Below are 19,473 nucleotides of genomic sequence, written 5' to 3'. Positions count from 1 at the left end.
GCGGAAGAAACAGGGATTTGCCTAGCCATTTAGAATCTTGATAGCAGAAATATTTACGTGTATACTAATTATGGGTCACTACATCAAATACATGAATTGTTCAATGTTTACTTGTGCCTTCAAGTTAAAAGGAAATAGAGGATAATAGAGAGGAATGGTGAAAATGAGAAACCACATGTTAAAGGTTATTCTGTCTTCTCTTTAGATCTATGTGGAATATCTTTCATAATTTTGGGTCAGATGCAGAGTATTAGGTGAACCACACTTCTTTGCACTTGATCTTATAATTGTTCTTATAGCTGTCTTTGCACAATTCTTTTGTAGGTAAAGGACATAAACTTAACTATTGGTATGGATATGGTGAGGGGTGAAACTATAATACAAGATGTGGAAGGTCTCTCCGTTGAGATTCGTAGATCATTACGTGATCTGATGCACCAGTTGCCAGTGGTGGAGGCAGCAATTAAGGTAGTTCACTTTCTCAGAATGATTATTTATGCAAAACCTGCCTCCTAGGAGGATGTAAACCAAACACTATCTTTTCAATGAAATGAAACCTTTGCGTTTTCTCGAAAAAAAAATTACGGTAAATTCCTTGGTCATAAGAAAATTGCATTTTGTTTTGTAATATGGGTACCGTTGTAACACTCATTTTTCATCTGGCTGTCTCAGGTGGACGTTTTGAAAGCAGCATTATCCAATCGAGAATATGAAGTTATATCTGAATGTGCATCATCAAACTTTGCTGAGGCACCACATGTTGTGCCTGCTCTGGATGGTCCTCCAGATGAAACTTCAACATCTGAATCTCATATTTCAGCATCTTCTATTTCTTCTGAAAGTATTCAGGACCTGTCCCAAGATACAGAAACGTGGATAGCAAACAAATTTTCGGTTTCAATAAATCTAGTCGAGCTCTCTCTGCATTCGGGATCAACAAGGGATTCTCCTCTTGCTAGCGTGCAGGTACTCTTTCTAAAGGAATATGCTTTGGAACTGTATTGATTGTTGCACATGTTTGCCGCTTATTTCCATGTTTCCCTTGCTTTTTTTTTTCGAGAAAACGCAATGACATTGATTGTTTCCCTTGCTTTGACTTGTCTTATAGGCATATTGAGTCCTGGTCCCATGTTTTCCTTGCTTTGATTTGTCTTATAACCATATTGAGTCCTGGTCCAAACGGATTTGTGTACTAAGTACCACCGGTTACAGTACTGCTGAAACTGCAATGTCCATTTGGTCTTCTAGTGAAACCTGTAGCAGTACTTCATTTGTAGTAGTAATGTGTTACCTTACCTGGCGCCAACATCAGTAGTCAATATTGGTTGCCTGCCGCAGTATGATTATTCAAGAGACAAACATTTACCAATATGTTCAGTTGTAGGAGTGATGTGTCACCTGACCTGACACCAGTGTGAGTGATCAATGTTAGTTGCTTGGTGCAGTATGTTTATTCAAGACAATCGAGTTGCATGTGAGAGTTTGATAAGAGTACAATTCTAAGTTCTAAATAAAAAAATATATTTAACCAACTTTGTTTTATTGAGGAAAGGATCATTAGCTGATACCAATCTGCCCAAAAGCCAAGAAGAAGGTTGCTAGATTTTAATTGCAATTTTCACAAATTGGAACCAGTCCTCACGAGTTACTAGTAGTGAGCACTCCGCAGAGACATGTGCAGACCGATCATATTCCAGTTTTCAAGCGAAGAAATACATTGGTTTTAGCTTTGCACAGTTCCCTGCCCTAACAGACAAGGATCAAACTTCATTTGGTACACTTGTATGAGTTTGCGTATTTAATTGGATTTGCAGACTTAAAGAAAATATTCAACATTTTCTACAACTTTTTATTAGCTCCTGCACCTCTACCAAAATGATAAATGCTTCCCAAATGGCAGCCTTGGAAGGAATAAAATGAAATCACACTCTAAATTCTAGAAGCAGGTATTCTTTGACATGACGTTAATCTGGACTGTATTTTAACATGATCTGAACTCAAATGTTACCAGATATTGCTACTTTGCTAGCTATATTTTTCCAAGAATCCTTTTGAAGACGTTGTATGTTTCTCTTTTTCGTTTCAGGCTGGCAGCACTCTGCTGGTGTTTTCCTCCTTTGCTGAGATCTTCTGTTAGTTAGCTTAGACGTAGAGTATTTTTTATTCTTTCATGATTTTTTGCATGTTTTTTGTGTGTGTGCTGGACAAAGCTGGTTCTGTCAGTGACTCTTTATGATGCACTTAGCTTCCTTTGGCTCAAGGTTTTAACATTCATATATTCGTGTGTTCCACACTGTTTTGGTATTTTTATTTGAAATGCTGGCAGGAGCACTGCCCATTCAGATAGAAGAATAGAATTGATCCTGTTGATAAGGGAAACCGAACCCAAAAACCTCACAAACACTGATAATTAAGGAAAACTGAGCAAAAACCCCAACAACAGGCGAGAAAACCTAGCTAAACTAGGCCTAAGCACCACCAAGAAAAAACAAACCTGCTGGCAAAGCTGATCCGGCACAATACACAAACAAGGAATACCGTAAACACCACAGACTGCATCATCATCCTCCATCGCACTCACGACCCGAGGACTTCTGACTTGTTTTGTATTTGCATCTTTTTTTTGTGTGTGTCTGAGAAGAATCCTGGACATTGCTGTAGACCGTATCAACTCATTTTGCAATACTCTTCCTCCATGTGTCTATAATCTTAAGACATCTCTACTACTCTATAATTGAAAAGGTTAAGATGCTGACCTGATCTGCATGTTCCTTGTATTCTCCAACATGATACCAAGACCCATGGTGTTGGCATATGAAAAACAAAAATTCTTGCATTTCTTGCTTCATTAAACTAGTGGGGATGACAATGTAATCTTCCGTTCTCAGGCGAGTGGTGCTTGGCTACTCTATAAATCAAACACACAGGAGGAGACTTTCCTTTTCGCTACACTCAAAGGCTTTTCTGTTTTCGATGACCGTGAAGGAACAAAAGATGAGTTACGGCTTGCCATTGGGAAATCATCAACAGTCAGAGACACATCATCTTCTGATGGCTATGATAATCCTAATGAACTTGATTCACGTGAACGAAGGATACAAAAGGATCTAGGCCTCGAGCCAATCCCCTCGATGCTCATTTTCGATGCCATATTACGAAAATCCTCGTCTTCTGTCTCCTTGTGCGTTCAGCGGCCGAAGTTTCTTGTGGCACTTGACTTCTTACTGGCAATAGTTGAGTTCTTTGTGCCATCCACTCGCAGTCTGTTATCCAATGATGAAGACAAGGACCTTCTGCACATGATATCTCCAGTTGTGTTCACTGATAAACTTTATTACCAGGAGAATTCAACATTTAGTCTTTCACCCCAGAAACCTCTGATTGTTGATAATGAAAAGTTTGACCACTTTATATATGACGGAAATGGTGGCAAATTATATTTGCGCGATAGAGAGGGGAAAATTCTTTCAAGCCCTAGTACTGAAAGTTTCATCCATGTGCTTGGTGGTAAGACATTGCAGTTCCGAAATGTCAATATAGTGGTAATGTTCTATTCTTCCAATCTTTGTTGTTTCTACTTTCTTCTTTGCAATATAAATTTTCTTTGCATTATAATGCAATATGTTGCTGCAGAATGGGGAGTATCTGGACTCGTGTATATCTCTTGGAAGTGATTGCTGGTATTCAGCATCAGAAGATGACCATGTCTACCTAGTAAGAGAAAATGTGCCCGAAAATGATGGTCTCCAGCCGACTCTTAATGGGGAAATTCCGGAAGACATTGTTGAAAATGAAAGTTCTGATACATCAACAGAATTCATTATTGAACTACAGGTATTGCTTTTCATGTCTAGCTATAGTTGATATAAACTTGGATTATGTGTTGTAGGCTTGAATCAGATACTTTTTAACTCTTGAATAAATACCACTATTTTTCTTTTCTATCATCTTCAAGACCCTTTCTGGTAATTCAGTACTGGTTCCAGATGCTTACTGTTGATAATCAGAAAGTGCAGCTCGAACCAGATAGTTGGAGTGTTGACTTAGTTTAGAGTTCAAACCAATAACGTGCCAGTTACTATCTTGCTTATTTTTTGTTTAAGGTCGAACCTCTATATCCCATTGGAGCACATAGTTTTTCTCTTGTTTTGCCATGGATTGCCAGGTGTTCAATGAGACCTGGCAAGCCCATTTTTGTCTGATTGAAGCAATCTCACATTCTTGGCATGGAAATTTCTCTTAAGCTGTAATACCGCTCTTCACAAACATGTTTATGTATGTGGATAACTTAAAAACTAATTTTGGATTCAAGTATAGTCATTGCTGAATCTGGAAGTTTTATAACCTCGTGTCTGGTGGTATGCAGTTTGTTACAACTAGGTGTGAATCTTGAAGCGTTCATACATAATTCTTTTTGTTGATTGTGTGCTTCCTTAAACTTCATTTTCTCAGGCTATTGGACCAGAGCTTACATTCTACAGCACATCAAGGAATGCTGGTGAAAATGTGGCACTATCAACGAAGGTCATTCATGCCCGTACAGATGCATTTTGCAGGTTAAGTATTCGAGTACCCCTAGGATGAATGTAGTTCTCTCAGTTTTTTATCGTAGAATTGATCTAAACTATTCAGAAAAAAAGACTAATGTTGTTTTAGTGCCCATGGGGGACCCGTCATTGCTCGCAGGGAGTGCATAATGCATTTCTAATATCTAAATGCAGGAAAGGAATAGTCATGGATACTAATGTGATATTATTTACAGCTGCAAACTTTCAGCATATTTTTTTTTTCGTGATGATGAGAACCAGTGAAACTAGTACACAGGCTTAATGCAGATGCTCTATTCCTTTTGGGGCACTGTTTAGTACGGATTAGTTGGATACTGAAAGTAATTCTGCCGCTGGGTACCCATCACCTGCATCCAAACCTATACTTACAAAACTAGTCATCTTCCTCCCGTTCAAAACTCTCTCTCTCTCTCTCTCTCTCTCTCTCTCTCTCTGTACACCGGTGATGCTGCATGTGCATGCAATCGCCCCGCAAGCCACCACAGGGCAGAGGTTTGGGTCCCTTGCTTCCGCAAGCAACCTTGTCATTGCCTGCAGCAGCTAAGCAAGCTCATATCCTAGTCTCCTGGGCATCAATGAGGTACTCATGAGCTTGACGGAATCATTTCCCCTAGCTCCTCCTTGCCCGTTGGTTTGCCCACATGGATTGGATAATACCCAATTGTTTTGGGTTTGGGCAATCTGAAATCTGATGGGTATGAGTAATTTTGGGTTTGGGTAACCAATCCTCTCCCCAATGGCAGCTTTAACTGATATCTTGTTTATACAATTCTCATCAAGTAGCAATGAATGTTCGTTCTCACAGCTGTTGCCTCCTTTCTTTTATAAATGGCATTTCAGTACACAGCTGCTAATTGTATACGACTGCCGGTTGGATGGAATGGATCACGCTGTTGCCCATAGCCAGATAATGCACTTCATACAAATATCATGTTCCCATCCTACCAGTAAATATTGGAAACGTAATTCCATAAATTTACCAAAGCTCACCCTTTTTATAGAGGATTTTTTGTTGTTCATGTTCCAACATATACCAGGGACATCAACCAATATTGCTGCCTTACTCCAAAACACACATCTATCTTAACTGTTTGTTATGTGGCAGGCTTATAATGAAGGGTGACAGCATGGATATGAGTGGAAACATACTTGGTTTAAAGATGGAGAGTAATGGCATCAGAGTTTTAGAACCCTTTGACATGTCCATGAAATACTCAAATGCATCTGGAAAGACAAATTTGCATCTGCTGGTTTCTGAAATATATATGAACTTTTCCTTCAGTATTCTGAGACTTGTTTTAGATGTTGAGGAAGAAATTTCAGCATTTCTCCAGATGTCGTCAAAGAAAATGTCACTGATGTGCTCTCAGTTTGATAAAGTTACAACTATGCATGGTATGTGAGAAGTTGATAATTTTGTTATTGGATGCTCCTACTTTCTAGTCCACTTGAATAAAGTCTTATGGAGTTTGTCTTTGTTTTTAGGGGATGCAAAGGATGAAGTTTATTCTTTTTGGCGACCACGTGCTCCATCTGGATATGCCATTTTTGGCGATTACCTCACCCCAATGTCTCTGATTACTCTTAATACTATTGCTTCTTATTCTTATATTTGTCTTTTGATGGGACAATTTTGTTGACATTGATCATTTATTTCGTTTTTTAGGAATGACCCCCCAACTAAAGGAGTCCTTGCTTTGAACACAAATGTTGCAAGAGTGAAAAGGCCTTTGTCATACAAACTAATCTGGCAATCTGGTCCTCCAACAAATGAACTCCATCGTGATGACAACGACTCAGAGAATAATGTCTCCAATGTTGACAAACTATGCTCTGTTTGGTTACCTGTAGCGCCTGCCGGCTATGTTGCCATGGGTTGTGTGGCTTCAGCTGGAACTGCTGAACCACCTTTATCTTCAGTTTTTTGTTTAACTTCATCCTTGATTTCTTCATGTGGTCTAAGGGATTGCATTGCACTGAGGTGAGTTGAAGATTATCTCTGTCTTTGTATTTGTTGTGTGGGTATAGAAGATGCTCATCACACAATATATTTTTGTAGGGCCAATGCTAATACGTCATTTTGGCGTGTTGATAATGCTTTTGGTACCTTTTTACCGGGAGACCCTGCAAATGTCAGTCTGCATGTAAATGCTTATGATCTTCGCCATATGTTGTTCAGTAGTGCGGATGCATCTTCCAAGAATAGTTCTGGAGGGAAAGATAGTCGTCGGAATGATGCCCCTCAGGTCGAGAGATCAGCGTTGACTTCAGGTCGGCTGTTTGAAGCGGTAGCAAGCTTCAAACTAGTTTGGTCGAATGATGGGATGTCTGCGCCAAAAAAGCTCTCAATATGGCGTCCAATGATGTCTGAAGGAATGTTTTACTTTGGGGACATCGCTCTTAGCGGGTATAATTGATTTGATCTACTATTTTGATCTTCTAATGAAACTTTTGTTGTGATATGCAACTTAAACTTAACTTCTGATTTAGGTATGAACCACCAAACTCAGCTGTTATCCTCCGTGATACTGGTGAAGATACCTTTCTAAGGGCCCCAGAACGTTATAAGCTTGTTGGTCAAATTAAGAAGCACAGGGGTAGAGATGGTATATCATTTTATTATCCTCAAGCTCCACCAGGTTTTGTTGCTTTAGGGTGTGTTGCATCTAAAGGTTCACCAACAAAAGAGGACTTCAGTATGCTAAGATGTATTAGAAGTGACATGGTGACGGGAGGTCAATTATCTGAGGAAAGTGTATGGGATTCATCTGGTGCTAGAACATCTGAAAATTTTAGTTTATGGACTGTTGATGAGGATGCTGGTACATTTCTTGTTAGAAGTGAATTCCGTAAACCTCCAAGAAGACTTGCGCTGAAGCTTGCTGGTCCACCAACATCTAGCAGCTCAGATAATATAATTATTGATGCTGAAATAAAAACATTCTCTGCTGTTTCCTTTGATGATTATGGAGGAATGGTGAGTCTCAACTGCATGCTATCAAATTTTGAGTAGCTTTGTTGAATGTTTTAGCTAGCTGTTCTTAACTGCGTGCAATGATCGGTGGCTCTGTGACTTTGTTGAATGTTTTAGCTAGCTGTTTGTATCATGTTGATCTCTCACCAATTGTATTTTACTCTTTGCTCTCATATTCATTATAAACTTTTGCTTGCAGATGGTGCCCTTATTCGGCATGTCCTTTGATGGTGTTGGGTTTAGTTATCATGGGGGTCCTCACCATCTAAATGCAACTGTGAGTTTGTCGTTTGTGGCCAGATCTTATAATGACAAGTGTAATTCGTGGGAGCCTTTCATTGAACCAACAGATGCATTTCTTAGGTAACTCCATGATTAAATCATGCAAGATGCACATATCTTGCTATTTACAACATACTTTGTTTTTACACTACTTTTTCAGAGGTTCAAGTTCAGGGGTAAACTGTAGAACTTATTTTGTTCCTAAGTTTTGTTATTCAATAATGGCTTCAGCCTGACTAGAAAAGGTTTGGCCTGACTTACCTTCCCATCAGGCCATATGTCATGTACCGATATATATAGTAGACACAGAATCACAAGACTAAACGTAGAACTACTATATTGTAAGATGGCCCACACAACCTGCAGGTGGCAAGGAAAGATAAAATTAGTTTCATTTTGGTTACATGAGTCCAATTAGTTTCGATTAGATTAGATTAAGTTGCATTATATCTTCAGTTCGAGTTGTTAGGGCCTCTGTCCCCTATAGAAGGGGGCGCCAAGCATTTAAATGAATTAAATGAGAAAAGAGTTTCCCCTTCTAGCTGCCGTACTGCAGGGGCGAGTGGGCCTCCCCTTCCTCTCTATTGAAAACCCTAGCTCATAACAAGAACTGATTTCTTCCATTGAAGTGTTCTTATTTTGTAATAATTTGGTACTTCATTTTTGTTACTGTTCTTAGGTACCAGCATGATCTGAATACACCAGGTTCTCCTAGCCAACTCCGTATCACCTCAACACGAGATCTGAATTTGAATGTGTCAGCTTCAAATACAAACATGTTATCACAAGCTTATCTTAGCTGGAGCAATATTACCCTTGGTGATGAATTATACAGGAAGGTAAACCGTTTATGTTTTCTTTTGAATATGTAGCTAATTCTCTTTTTTGTTATAAGAACTTAACTCATTTCTTTTGGCATCCATCTACTGAATAAGGGTTCTTTCATTCAATGACCAGGAAACATCTTCCCCTCCCGAGAGTTCAATTCTTGATGTGCATCAAAGAAGAAGTTATTATGTTATCCCACAAAACAAACTTGGTCAAGACATATATGTAAGAACAACTGAACATAGGAGTTCAGATATTACTCTACTGCCATCTGGAGATGATCGATCTATAAAAGTTCCAGCTTCAAGGGATCTACTGGATTCTCATTTGAAAGGGAAATCTATTAGGTCATATCTTCTGATGATCACTGCTATTATTGCAGATGCTGAGGCAAGTCTTCTCTTCTTTCAAGCATTTCTGTCACATTTTCATGTTTGCATGATGCTTGTCTGTTGGAAAATATGTAGTTGTAAACTCCCTATCTGCTTATTCTCTTCTCATTGCATTTTTCATTACCGTCTGAATATATGACGCTAATATTTCGTAACAAGAGGGAGAGCCCTACTAGAGTATATTGCTAATAAATGTACTGTAATGTTTAGTCTGTAGGAACCAAGGTACATCCAATTAAACTGAAAGCTGAAGCAAACACAAACAAAACTTGCAACCCACAACTAAAGCTCCAAACAAAATGAGAATTTGGTATGGTAGGTAGGTAGGTAGGTAGGAGAATGTCTATGCTGTACTCTCCTAATTAGCAATAGAATATTACACAAGAGTTATGACCCTCATGGGCCAATCCCAGACCAGATGGGCCACATGGGTCAAGTGCTCCTATGCACATGTGGTAGGCCTGTCGAAACACTGGTATGTACCTGAAAAAAATCGTCTTTGGAAGGCTAGAATCAAGCCTGGCCTCCCTGAAAATGTTCAGTATTGAGTGCCTCTTGTGCTTCTTTGTTCTTTATATACCTATTTTGTGATTAAAAGTATCTAACTTATTGAAATCATTCATTTCCTGTGTCCAATGATGAATTTTAAATAACTTATTTGCTAAATAAATTCACAAAAGAGACAAGTTTCTGCTCTAAACTTGTTTTTTTTCCTTCACAGATCCATGATGGTAAAGGATTAGCAACTGGTGAGTATATGACCGCAGTGCGACTCCATTCCGGAGGTAGTTCTGTATCTGGTATTCAGCAACAAAGTGCCCGTACTTGTGCTGCTCCTGGAGAAAGTTCTTCACAAATCACCAGTAACGTGATATGGAATGAAATGTTCTTTTTCAAAGTCGAATCCGAGGTATGTAAATTGAGCACTTACTTTGAGTATCCATGTCATTTGTTTCTCTTACTGTGGTAATTGGTCTAACATCCATATTTTCTGTTAACTAACATCTCAGGAGAATTATGTTCTGGAACTACTTGTCCTTGATGCTGGTAGAGGTTTGTGATTTTGTTAACTGCTACCTTTTTTCGTGTTCCCTACACTTATTTATATTCTACCTGTCTTACTGACAGGTCAACCGGTTGGTATTTACTCTGCTCCACTGAAGGAAGTAGTGCAAAAGCTCCCTTTTACCTCAAGTTATGACTCTGCAAAGTTTGAACTGACTTTAGGAGACCTTATGTCAACCAAGACGGTGGTGAGAACTGATGTTCAAGGCTGTAGAGTAGTCATTTAGTTTTTTAATAGAATGCATGATGTGCTTTTGGGAAATATATATCTGAATAGGATTGCTTGACGTTAAATATACTTATGCAGGAAGGTGAAACTGTTAAACCTAGTGGAAAAATAAGATTTGCGGTGCTTGTTTCTGGTAGAGCTAGTGTTCAACAAGGAAACAGAGCTGGTCCTAGCAGAAGCAGGACCGGATATATTCAAATTAGTCCTTCCAAAGATGGTCCTTGGACAGATATGAAGTTGAACTATGCTGTGCCAGCAGCATGTTGGAGGTTTGGTGATTGTGTGATTGCTAGTGAAGCAACTGTCAAGGAGGGCAACAGATATGTTGGCATACGTTCCCTGGTTTCAATCACCAATTCAACTGATTTTGCTATTGATTTGCGTCTAAAAGGAAGAAATTCCCAAAGTGAGGGAGTACGTGGCCAGGGAGAGAATACTGATAAGGATGATCAAATAGCAATAGGAGTGTTGGAGCCTGGTTCCTCCATTCCAGTCCCATTGTCAGGCCTCTCACATCCTGTTGTGGCTTATACATTGCAACTAAGACCAGACATTCATCATGAACGCGTGCAGCACTCCTGGAGTGATGTCCAGGAGAGGCGCAGTCAGACCGAGTTCCGGAATGAGCAGATCCTAGATATATGTGTATCAGATATGTATGAATCCGAAAACTTACTGTTCTGCTCACAGATAGATGGATCTTCCAGTACTTGTCAAGGATTATGGTTTTGCCTGAGTATAGAAGCGAAGGAGATTGGCAAAGATGTTCGAACTGATCCAATATACGATTGGAGTATAGTTATCAAATCCCCGTTATCATTAACATATTATCTTCCCATTCCTGCACATTACACTGTTAGTGCCAGCCGCCTTGATGAGGAAGAGACAAGCTGCTCCCGGGGTACATTAAACCCTGGTAGCCTTATGAAGGTTCAAAATGTTGATCCAAGAAATCCTCTGTACTTGTCCCTTGTTCCGCATGGGGGATGGGAATCAGTACATGTATGTGTAAATTCTTTTCTTTCATATCTGACGCCTTAGCTTTTTATTAGCGTGAGTGCTCACATGTGTTTTTCCCATTCCAAGGAGCCTGTCCCAATATCACATCCCACCGAAGTTCCATCAAAATTCATTAATCTAAGAAGTTCTCTATCGGGAAGGTGAGAATTCAAACTTGGAAATGTTTTGTTGATAATGTTGTAGAATACTTTACAGCTTTTGTTCTTTTGTAGAACTGTACAGATTATGCTGGAACAAAGCAGTGATAAGGACTATCTGATGGCAAGGGTTATCAGAATATATGTTCCCTATTGGATATCATTTGGAAGATTGCCTCCACTTACCTTGCAATTTATTGATATCACTGGAAGAAGAGACAAGAGACGCTATCTTGTGCGTCCACGTGCGGAAAGAAGTGATAAAGTTCTCTATGATATAGAACATGAAGAATTGGTCGATGGATACACCATAGCATCTGGGTTAAACTTTAAGGATTTAGGTCTCTCAGCATCTGTCTGCAGACATGGAGGAGGACAGTTTGGAGCTCTCAAAGAACTATCACCTCTTGGTGACATGGTTAGCTTGGATCCTTGGAGTTTTTTTTTCTGTGAAACACTTTAGTTCTTAAGATGTTTTTTTTTGTTTCTTCAGGATGGTTCAGTTGATCTTTCTGCCCATGATAATGATGGGAATTGCACACATATACTTCTTTGCTCAAAGCCATGCTCATATCAGGCTGTTCCAACAAAGGTAACTGAACGTTAATCTTTAACTTCATAAAATAATTGTTGAATCAGTTAACCTCATGTCATAGTACAACAGGTTATATATGTACGCCCATACACAACGTTTACAAACAGGGTTGGACAAGATTTGTTCTTAAAACTTAGTTCTGGAGATGAGCCGAAGGTCCTACATGCATATGACAGGAGAGTGTCCTTTTTGTACTCTGATGATGTGGGATCTGACAAACTGCAGGTAATACTTATCATCCGTAACTCTAGCTCCAGATAGAGTAATCTATGCATGAATTGCTCATGAAGCCATTATGCGGAACTAACAAAATCTTTTGTGACTCTTTATATACGTTATCTGGTTGTTCATGCAACATTTGTATTAACAGATGCTTTTTAAGTTATGTACATTGAACCTTTCATTGATCCATTTGCATTTCAGTGTATTATATGTAGATATGTACTTATTATTCATTTGCATTTCAGCATAGTATATATGGCTATGAACTTATAAAATATTGTATGGAAGGTAGAGAGTCTCTTGTACAAGAATAAATAGTAGAGAGTATGCATGATTTAATGGTTTTGCTTATCTAAGAGGGCTGATGAAATTACACTGGACCTACTGGCCTTGTGCCGCCTATTCTCATTAAGTCTTAAATGTCCATTCTTTGGATTTTCCTTGCTTTGCTTCCGTGAACATCTATTTGTACTAAAAATTGCAAATAGCATGATTTATGGCTGCATTGCCTCGGAAACGAGAATTATTGTAAATCATGTTTGGATGTTCTTTACAGCTCTACTTTCCTTCCATATATCTCAAGTCCCTTCATTTTATACACTCTTGGTAGAATTGTTATAAGGCATATTTACAGTTACGAACTATCTTATCTGAAGGTCCGATTGATGGATACTGATTGGTGTCAGCCTCTGGATATAGTAAAAGAAGATACCATTGTAATAGCAATGAGAAAGCAGGATGATACACAGAAATTCGTAAAAGCTGAAATACGTGGTTATGAGGAAGGTTCAAGATTCTTGGTTGTATTCCGTTTGGGCCCTGCAGATGGGCCGATCAGGTATTAAATGATCTTATAACAGCTTGTGGAAGTGTAGCCTCATTTCTCTAATTATGACTGTCATATGACTGCTTTCAGGATCGAGAACCGGACAAGCAATACAACTATTGGAACTCGCCAGTCTGGTTTAGGTGAAGATACTTGGATCCAAGTGAAACCACTTTCAACCAGAAAATTTTCTTGGGATGATCCATATGGACAGAAAGCTGTTGATGTTAGCATACAAAAAGGAGATGTTACTAGTTTCCACTGTGTTGACCTGGAAAACCCCGTTGCAAGTTCCAGCAGTTTTGGGGAGCATGGCGTCAAGTTCAATATAGTTGAGACTGCCGATATCACAATATTGAAATTTGCCGATTGCCCAAGAAGACAGGAGGGGTCACCTGAACCTGAATCTGAACTGATTGCATCTACGTTAAAGCAAAATGAGACTGAGACGGGAGCTGGACCCTTAGAGCTTATTATTGAACTAGGAGTTGTTGGAGTCTCTTTGATTGATCATAAGCCGAGAGAGCTTTTGTACTTAAATCTGCAGAAGGTTTTCATCTCATACATGACTGGTTATGACTCTGGGACCACTAGCAGGTAAGCTGCACATACATGTTTGATCAAAATTATGTTCGTGCATACACATGTTTGCGGAGAACCACATTTCTTTTCTGAGCAAGAGTGAGCGTTTTCATTTTTGGGGTTTCACCTTGTCCATCATTTAAGTCTGGTAGTTCTTGAAGCGGCTCTTTTGACAAAAAATATGACAAATAGAGTTACACCATGCTGAACCTGAAGTGATATGTTTACAGTCTGGTTAAAAAGGTGCATGTGTTGCTTCATAGAAATGTTTGGCCTAGGATGTCCCTTCAGTTTGTTGTTACTTTCATATTTGTACTACACCAGCTGCTTAGTTTAGGCAAAATCGCTGCCCCTTTCAGGATTTGCAATGGTTGAGTGGTTGAGGTAGCATTTGTTTCAAATAAAAAAGGAGTGCCCCATAGATTTCTTCTCTTATCCTAATATTGCTTGCACCATTGAATTTTTGTGCTGATGTATAACGTTTTTCAGGTTTAAGTTGATCATAGGCCAGTTGCAACTAGATAATCAATTGCCATTGTCCATAATGCCTGTTGTTTTCGCAACTGAGAGCATGCCCGATTCGAATCATCCCGTTTTCAAAGCGAACATTGCTGTAAGCAATGTAGCTTCAAACGGTATTCAAGTCTATCCACATGTCTATATACGGGTAATATTTGTTGGTTTGCAGTTTTTTGACAAACAAATCTATACAGGATCAGCAGTACTAAGTGGACAATTTTCTTCATTTTAGGTGACCGACCAAACATGGAGGTTGAATATTCATGAACCTATTATTTGGGCACTGGTTGATTTCTACAACAATCTTCGCTTTGTTGGCACCTCCAGCAGCTCAACTGTCACTGAAGTTGATCCCGAGATACGAATAGAGTAAGTACCTATGTTGACGTCAATTTGCCTCATAAGTTCTGCAGCTTTTAGATTTTTCAATTATTTGTGAGTTTCTCTTTCCCCTTTGTGGGCTTTGGGAGGGTGTGGTGCCCTAGGTGTTTGTGTGGTTTGCTTCTAGGCCGATGATAGTATGGTGGTGTCGGTTGTAATGTGCGCCATAGTTGGTGTTCGTCTTCTTGTTTTGAGTGGTCATGTGTTCGCCAACTACTCCCATAGGCTAGCTTCTTTGGGTCGAGCTGTGTGGTGGGGTGTTCGCCCTCTCTTGGGCTTGTAAAAAACTTCTTTCTATCAAATGAATCGAAACACATACTTTTTGCGTTTTTGCGAAAAAGGCCTTGGCCTGAACTGTGTCGAGAAGGGTAGAGATGTGGGGTTGTGCGTGGTCGAAGTTGACTGTGTTGTGTTGTTAGTATGAGTGAGGAAGTATCTTCATGGACTATGTTGTGTTAGCATGTGCGAGGATTTTAAAACTTCTTTATTCTGAGTAAGACGTGTAAATATCATCACTTCCTAGTATCAAACTAATGCAGGGTAAGCATCATGGGCCAATTTATGTGCAAGACTTCTGCAGTGACACCATTCAATCTAGAGAGAATCTAGATCTGTCACATCATGTTTCTCTCAGTAGAAAGTGTGCTGGAATTTGGTAATTTTGTTGCTGGACCAAGTAAACAATCCTTATGTCTTCATTCAGGTTTTCACTAGGTTCTACCTAATAGTGTTACGGGAACCACAAAGTCAAAACACGCATGATAACAATTTATGTTCAGATAATATACTCTAGTTAAGTTGAGTATTTGTTAATTTTGAGTGATAAATTTGCGAAAGCATTGACTTTTGTTTCTATTATTTTTTAACAGAATTTACTAGAGTATGACATTATTTTATAATTTGCAGGCTTATTGATATTTCAGAAGTAAGGCTGAAAATATCTCTAGAAACTGCACCTACTCAAAGGCCACATGGTGTCCTTGGTATATGGAGCCCTGTCCTATCTGCTGTGGGCAATGCATTCAAGATCCAGGTAGCTTAACATTATTTACTGGCAAATCATTCCGGAAGCAAATCAAAATTGACTTACTTACCGAAGATCATGTTTCTTGTCCAATGCCCGCTTAGCGCAGTTAGATTATGATGTGAACCTCTTGCACAAGTCATATTTGTTAATTATATGACTTTAATTCTATCTCTTGTTTGCTTTAGGTGCATCTGAGGAAGGTCATGCACAAAAGCCGGTTTATGCGGAAGAGCGCCATTGTCCCAGCTATTGTGAACCGAATCAAAAGAGACCTCATACACAATCCTCTGCATCTAATATTTTCTGTAGATTTTCTTGGGGTGACAAAATCAACTTTGTCATCACTCAGTAAAGGATTTGCGGAGCTCTCTACTGACGGGCAATTCCTTCAACTTCGATCAAAGCAGGTAAAATTTCTGGTCTTATTATATCCTTGTTTATTAATCCCAACAGACCTTTCAAGTTGACTATGATTCAGGGTTGGTCAAGGAGAATCACTGGCGTTGGTGATGGACTAGTTCAAGGGACTGAAGCATTTGCTCAGGGTTTGGCTTTCGGGGTTTCTGGTGTTTTAAGAAAGCCAGTTGAGAGTGCCAGGCAGTATGGTGTTATTGGCATTGCACATGGTCTTGGTCGTGCTTTTGTGGGGTGTATTGTTCAACCTTTGAGCGGTGCCCTGGATTTTTTCTCCTTGACAGTTGATGGAGTTAGTGCTAGCTTTGTCAAATGTGTGAATATTCTGAATAACAAATTTGTTCCTCAGCGGATCAGAGATCCTCGTGCTTTTCACAGAGATGGTGTCATAAGAGAGTATGACAGTGAAGAAGCTGCTGGCCAGGTGCAATGTTTTTTCATGTTTGTTTGTCTGTTTGCTTCAGTGATTCTTTTAGTAGAAGAAGCTTGAGTATTTAAGTCAATTGACTAATATAGTTAATTAGCAAATAATCATCTGGAAGCTGATAATTTTGCTAAAATATACTACTCCGTAGATACTACTACTACCTCCAGTAAAAAAATTGATAGATACTACTAATACTTACCTCCAGTAAAAAAATGGTATCATGTAATGCGTTAATAGACTACTACTACCTCCATCCCAAGGCTTAAGGCCTATATTTTTTTCAGAAAGTCAAACTATGTTAAGTTTGACTAAGTTTTTATAAAAAATCATTAACATGTCAAATACAAAATTAATATTATTAGATAGATAATGGAATATATTTTCATGTGCTATCTACAAAATATCATATTTATTGATAGATTATTCTAAAATTTTGGTCAAACTTTACTTGCTTTGACTTTTCCAAAAAAATATAAGCTTTAAGCCTTGGGATGGAGGTAGTATAACTTTGACGATCAATATCCTTTTTTTTAGAGAGAGACGATCAATATCTTTGTGAATACTATTCAATCACAGAATTAATTTCATAATAATAGCAATTGGTAACCAGTAAGATATCAATTCAATATAGATCTTGTTTCACCGCGATAAAATTCATCCTTCTCTTTGATTGAGCGCCCAGATTGAGTTTCTAATCTGATCAAGCAGCATGCATGGCTTAGTGAGAAAGCTACTGATATGTTGTACACTAATGTTTTATTGCTCCATTCTATAGATGGCCCTTTACCTGGCAGAAGCTAGCAGATATTTTGCATGCACAGATTTATTTCGAGAACCTTCTAAGTATGCATGGTCTGATTACTATGAAGATCATTTTATTGTGGAAAACAAGAGGATTGCTTTAGTAACCAACAAGCGGGTGATACTGCTTCAGGTGAGACTTCCACTTTTCTGGTTCTCTTGGTGCATTACATTAATGTGACTAAACTAGTCCTTTTATTTAGTGCTTGGATCTAGATAAAATGGACAAGAAACCTTCCAAAATACTCTGGGATGTCCCTTGGGAAGAAGTGCTTGCATTAGAGCTTGCAAAAGCTGGGTATGAGAGGCCTTCACATGTAATCATACATCTGAAGAATTTCAGGAGGACTGAAAACTTCGTAAGGCTTATAAAGTGCAGTGTTGATGAAGAACGCGAACCTCAGGCTATTCTACTATGTTCTTCAATACGAAAAATGTGGAGATCTCACCAGACAGGCATGAAAGTTGTGCCCTTGAAGGTTCCTTCTGGCCAGCGCCCTGTATATTTTGCATCAGATGATGACAGAAGGGAACCTCAGAATCATGCCAGGCCTTTGCTAAGCTCAAGAGGAGCGTCCAGTAACGTTGAGCATCGACTTATAAATCATACAGTTAACTTCCAGAAAATGTGGAGCAGTGAACAAGAAATTCGGAGCCGGTGTAAACTACTTGGGAAGCAAGTAAGTTGGCTCAATCCTTCATAGAGATCAAAAGACAAATTTCCTGAAATATGCTATTTTAACCACAATCATGAGTTCACGATTCCAGGTTGCAGACGATGGAAGGATGTTTAGCATCTGGAGGCCCCTATGCCCTAGTGGGTATGAAACTAGACTTGTATCCATTTAGACATCCAGTGTACCTATTTCTACAAAGATGCTGAAAGTATGGAAAACTTATTTGTAGGTATGTCTCAGTTGGAGATGTTGCTCATGCTGGCATCCATCCGCCGCATTTTGCTGCTATCTACAAAAATGTCAACGGGAATTTTGTGCTTCCTCTTGGCTATGACCTGGTCAGTGTTCTTTCTTGTTACATTCTCCGAGGTCACTTCTAGTCAGTGTTCAGTTGTACTGAAGTATACCATATTTTGCTTATGCAAAACTTGAATTCACGTTTTGTTCTGTTGGCATGCATTTAGGTTTGGAGAAATTGTGCTGAGGATTACAGGAGCCCTGTATCATTATGGCAACCAAGGCCACCTGAAGGATACGTGGCTCTGGGATGTGTGGCTGTATCTGCTTTTGAGGAGCCCCCTCTTGATTGCGCCTTCTGCGTGAATGAGAGACTTGTGGAAGATGCAGTATTTGAGGAGCAGATTGTATGGGCTTCCTCAGATGCTTACCCATGGGGATGCTATGTTTACCAAGTTCAGAGCAGTTCGCTGCAATTCATGGCACTCCGTCTGCCAAAAGAGCAGTCTCAACAGAAGCCTAAAAAGATAGCGGAGTGGTATCTACAACAAGCATCAGAAACTCTATGATCCTGTGAGGATAGAAGCAGACAGCGCTGTGCATGGGAGACATGAAGAGCGATGTATATAATATACGGAGAGTAGGAAATTACACGAGTCTAGGAAAACTTTACTAGGCAAAAGGGAAGATCCAGCAATCTCGTGCAAGATGGTTGGTCTTGGATATGTGACATTTTTGTACAGTTTTTCCCAGCATTATGTGACAGAGCATGGCACTTTTGCGGGGAAAAGTAATGTGATGGCCTGGCTTTGTTTTTTCTGCTGTTGCTGGGATTTGTATTTGTGCTTGATGTTGGGCAATATCGGCTTGAGTGTAAACTAGTAGGTGGGATGGTGGTTGTACATTCTGTAACATGTTTTGACGGATTTTCCTGCCATCATGTGATTGAGCATTACATTTTTTAGGAGGGACATTAACACAGATGCTTGTTCTTGCTGCTGCTGTGGGGCTCTGCATTTCTGCTTCATGCTTGGCAAAACAGGGCAGTTCTGCATTTTTGCTGCCGTAGGGCTTTGTGGACCATGCACAATGTCGTGCAGGTTCAACAAGATTGACAGAATGTTGCACACAACGTTAGTCAAAACACATCCAGCTAAACTACTCGCTACATGTCTACTCCCTCCCATTCCTGCAGCTTTCCAGCTATCCCACTTCATGATATGCTGTACCAAAGCCGCGTCGATCTTTGCCTAGCAATAGGGTGTGTTTG

General features: G+C 39.4%; 1 protein-coding gene across 1 annotated transcript in view; it reads left to right on the top strand.

Moving 5' to 3' along the window:
- Positions 1–19,204, top strand: part of LOC124706285 — a 31,540-nt gene extending 12,336 nt beyond the window's left edge. Inside the window, exons 30-62 of the mRNA XM_047237939.1 lie at positions 325–468; positions 673–966; positions 2,889–3,542; positions 3,634–3,834; positions 4,453–4,556; positions 5,674–5,963; positions 6,054–6,138; positions 6,235–6,549; positions 6,628–6,975; positions 7,059–7,545; positions 7,742–7,905; positions 8,504–8,663; positions 8,782–9,042; positions 9,766–9,954; positions 10,055–10,097; positions 10,173–10,297; positions 10,417–11,340; positions 11,425–11,498; positions 11,571–11,913; positions 11,989–12,087; positions 12,160–12,315; positions 12,969–13,150; positions 13,229–13,735; positions 14,210–14,387; positions 14,472–14,608; positions 15,527–15,653; positions 15,833–16,054; positions 16,126–16,485; positions 17,264–17,422; positions 17,493–17,969; positions 18,058–18,110; positions 18,196–18,304; positions 18,431–19,204. Of these exons, the coding sequence (XP_047093895.1) occupies positions 325–468; positions 673–966; positions 2,889–3,542; positions 3,634–3,834; positions 4,453–4,556; positions 5,674–5,963; positions 6,054–6,138; positions 6,235–6,549; positions 6,628–6,975; positions 7,059–7,545; positions 7,742–7,905; positions 8,504–8,663; positions 8,782–9,042; positions 9,766–9,954; positions 10,055–10,097; positions 10,173–10,297; positions 10,417–11,340; positions 11,425–11,498; positions 11,571–11,913; positions 11,989–12,087; positions 12,160–12,315; positions 12,969–13,150; positions 13,229–13,735; positions 14,210–14,387; positions 14,472–14,608; positions 15,527–15,653; positions 15,833–16,054; positions 16,126–16,485; positions 17,264–17,422; positions 17,493–17,969; positions 18,058–18,110; positions 18,196–18,304; positions 18,431–18,772 (8,313 nt within the window). The 3' untranslated portion in view covers positions 18,773–19,204. The remainder of the gene's footprint in view (positions 1–324; positions 469–672; positions 967–2,888; positions 3,543–3,633; positions 3,835–4,452; positions 4,557–5,673; positions 5,964–6,053; positions 6,139–6,234; positions 6,550–6,627; positions 6,976–7,058; positions 7,546–7,741; positions 7,906–8,503; positions 8,664–8,781; positions 9,043–9,765; positions 9,955–10,054; positions 10,098–10,172; positions 10,298–10,416; positions 11,341–11,424; positions 11,499–11,570; positions 11,914–11,988; positions 12,088–12,159; positions 12,316–12,968; positions 13,151–13,228; positions 13,736–14,209; positions 14,388–14,471; positions 14,609–15,526; positions 15,654–15,832; positions 16,055–16,125; positions 16,486–17,263; positions 17,423–17,492; positions 17,970–18,057; positions 18,111–18,195; positions 18,305–18,430) is intronic.
- The last annotated feature ends 269 nt before the right edge of the window (positions 19,205–19,473 follow it).

Source organism: Lolium rigidum, chromosome 4, assembly GCF_022539505.1.
Source record: "Lolium rigidum isolate FL_2022 chromosome 4, APGP_CSIRO_Lrig_0.1, whole genome shotgun sequence".
Taxonomy (NCBI): domain Eukaryota; kingdom Viridiplantae; phylum Streptophyta; class Magnoliopsida; order Poales; family Poaceae; genus Lolium; species Lolium rigidum.
This window is presented reverse-complemented; position numbering and strand designations above follow the sequence as displayed.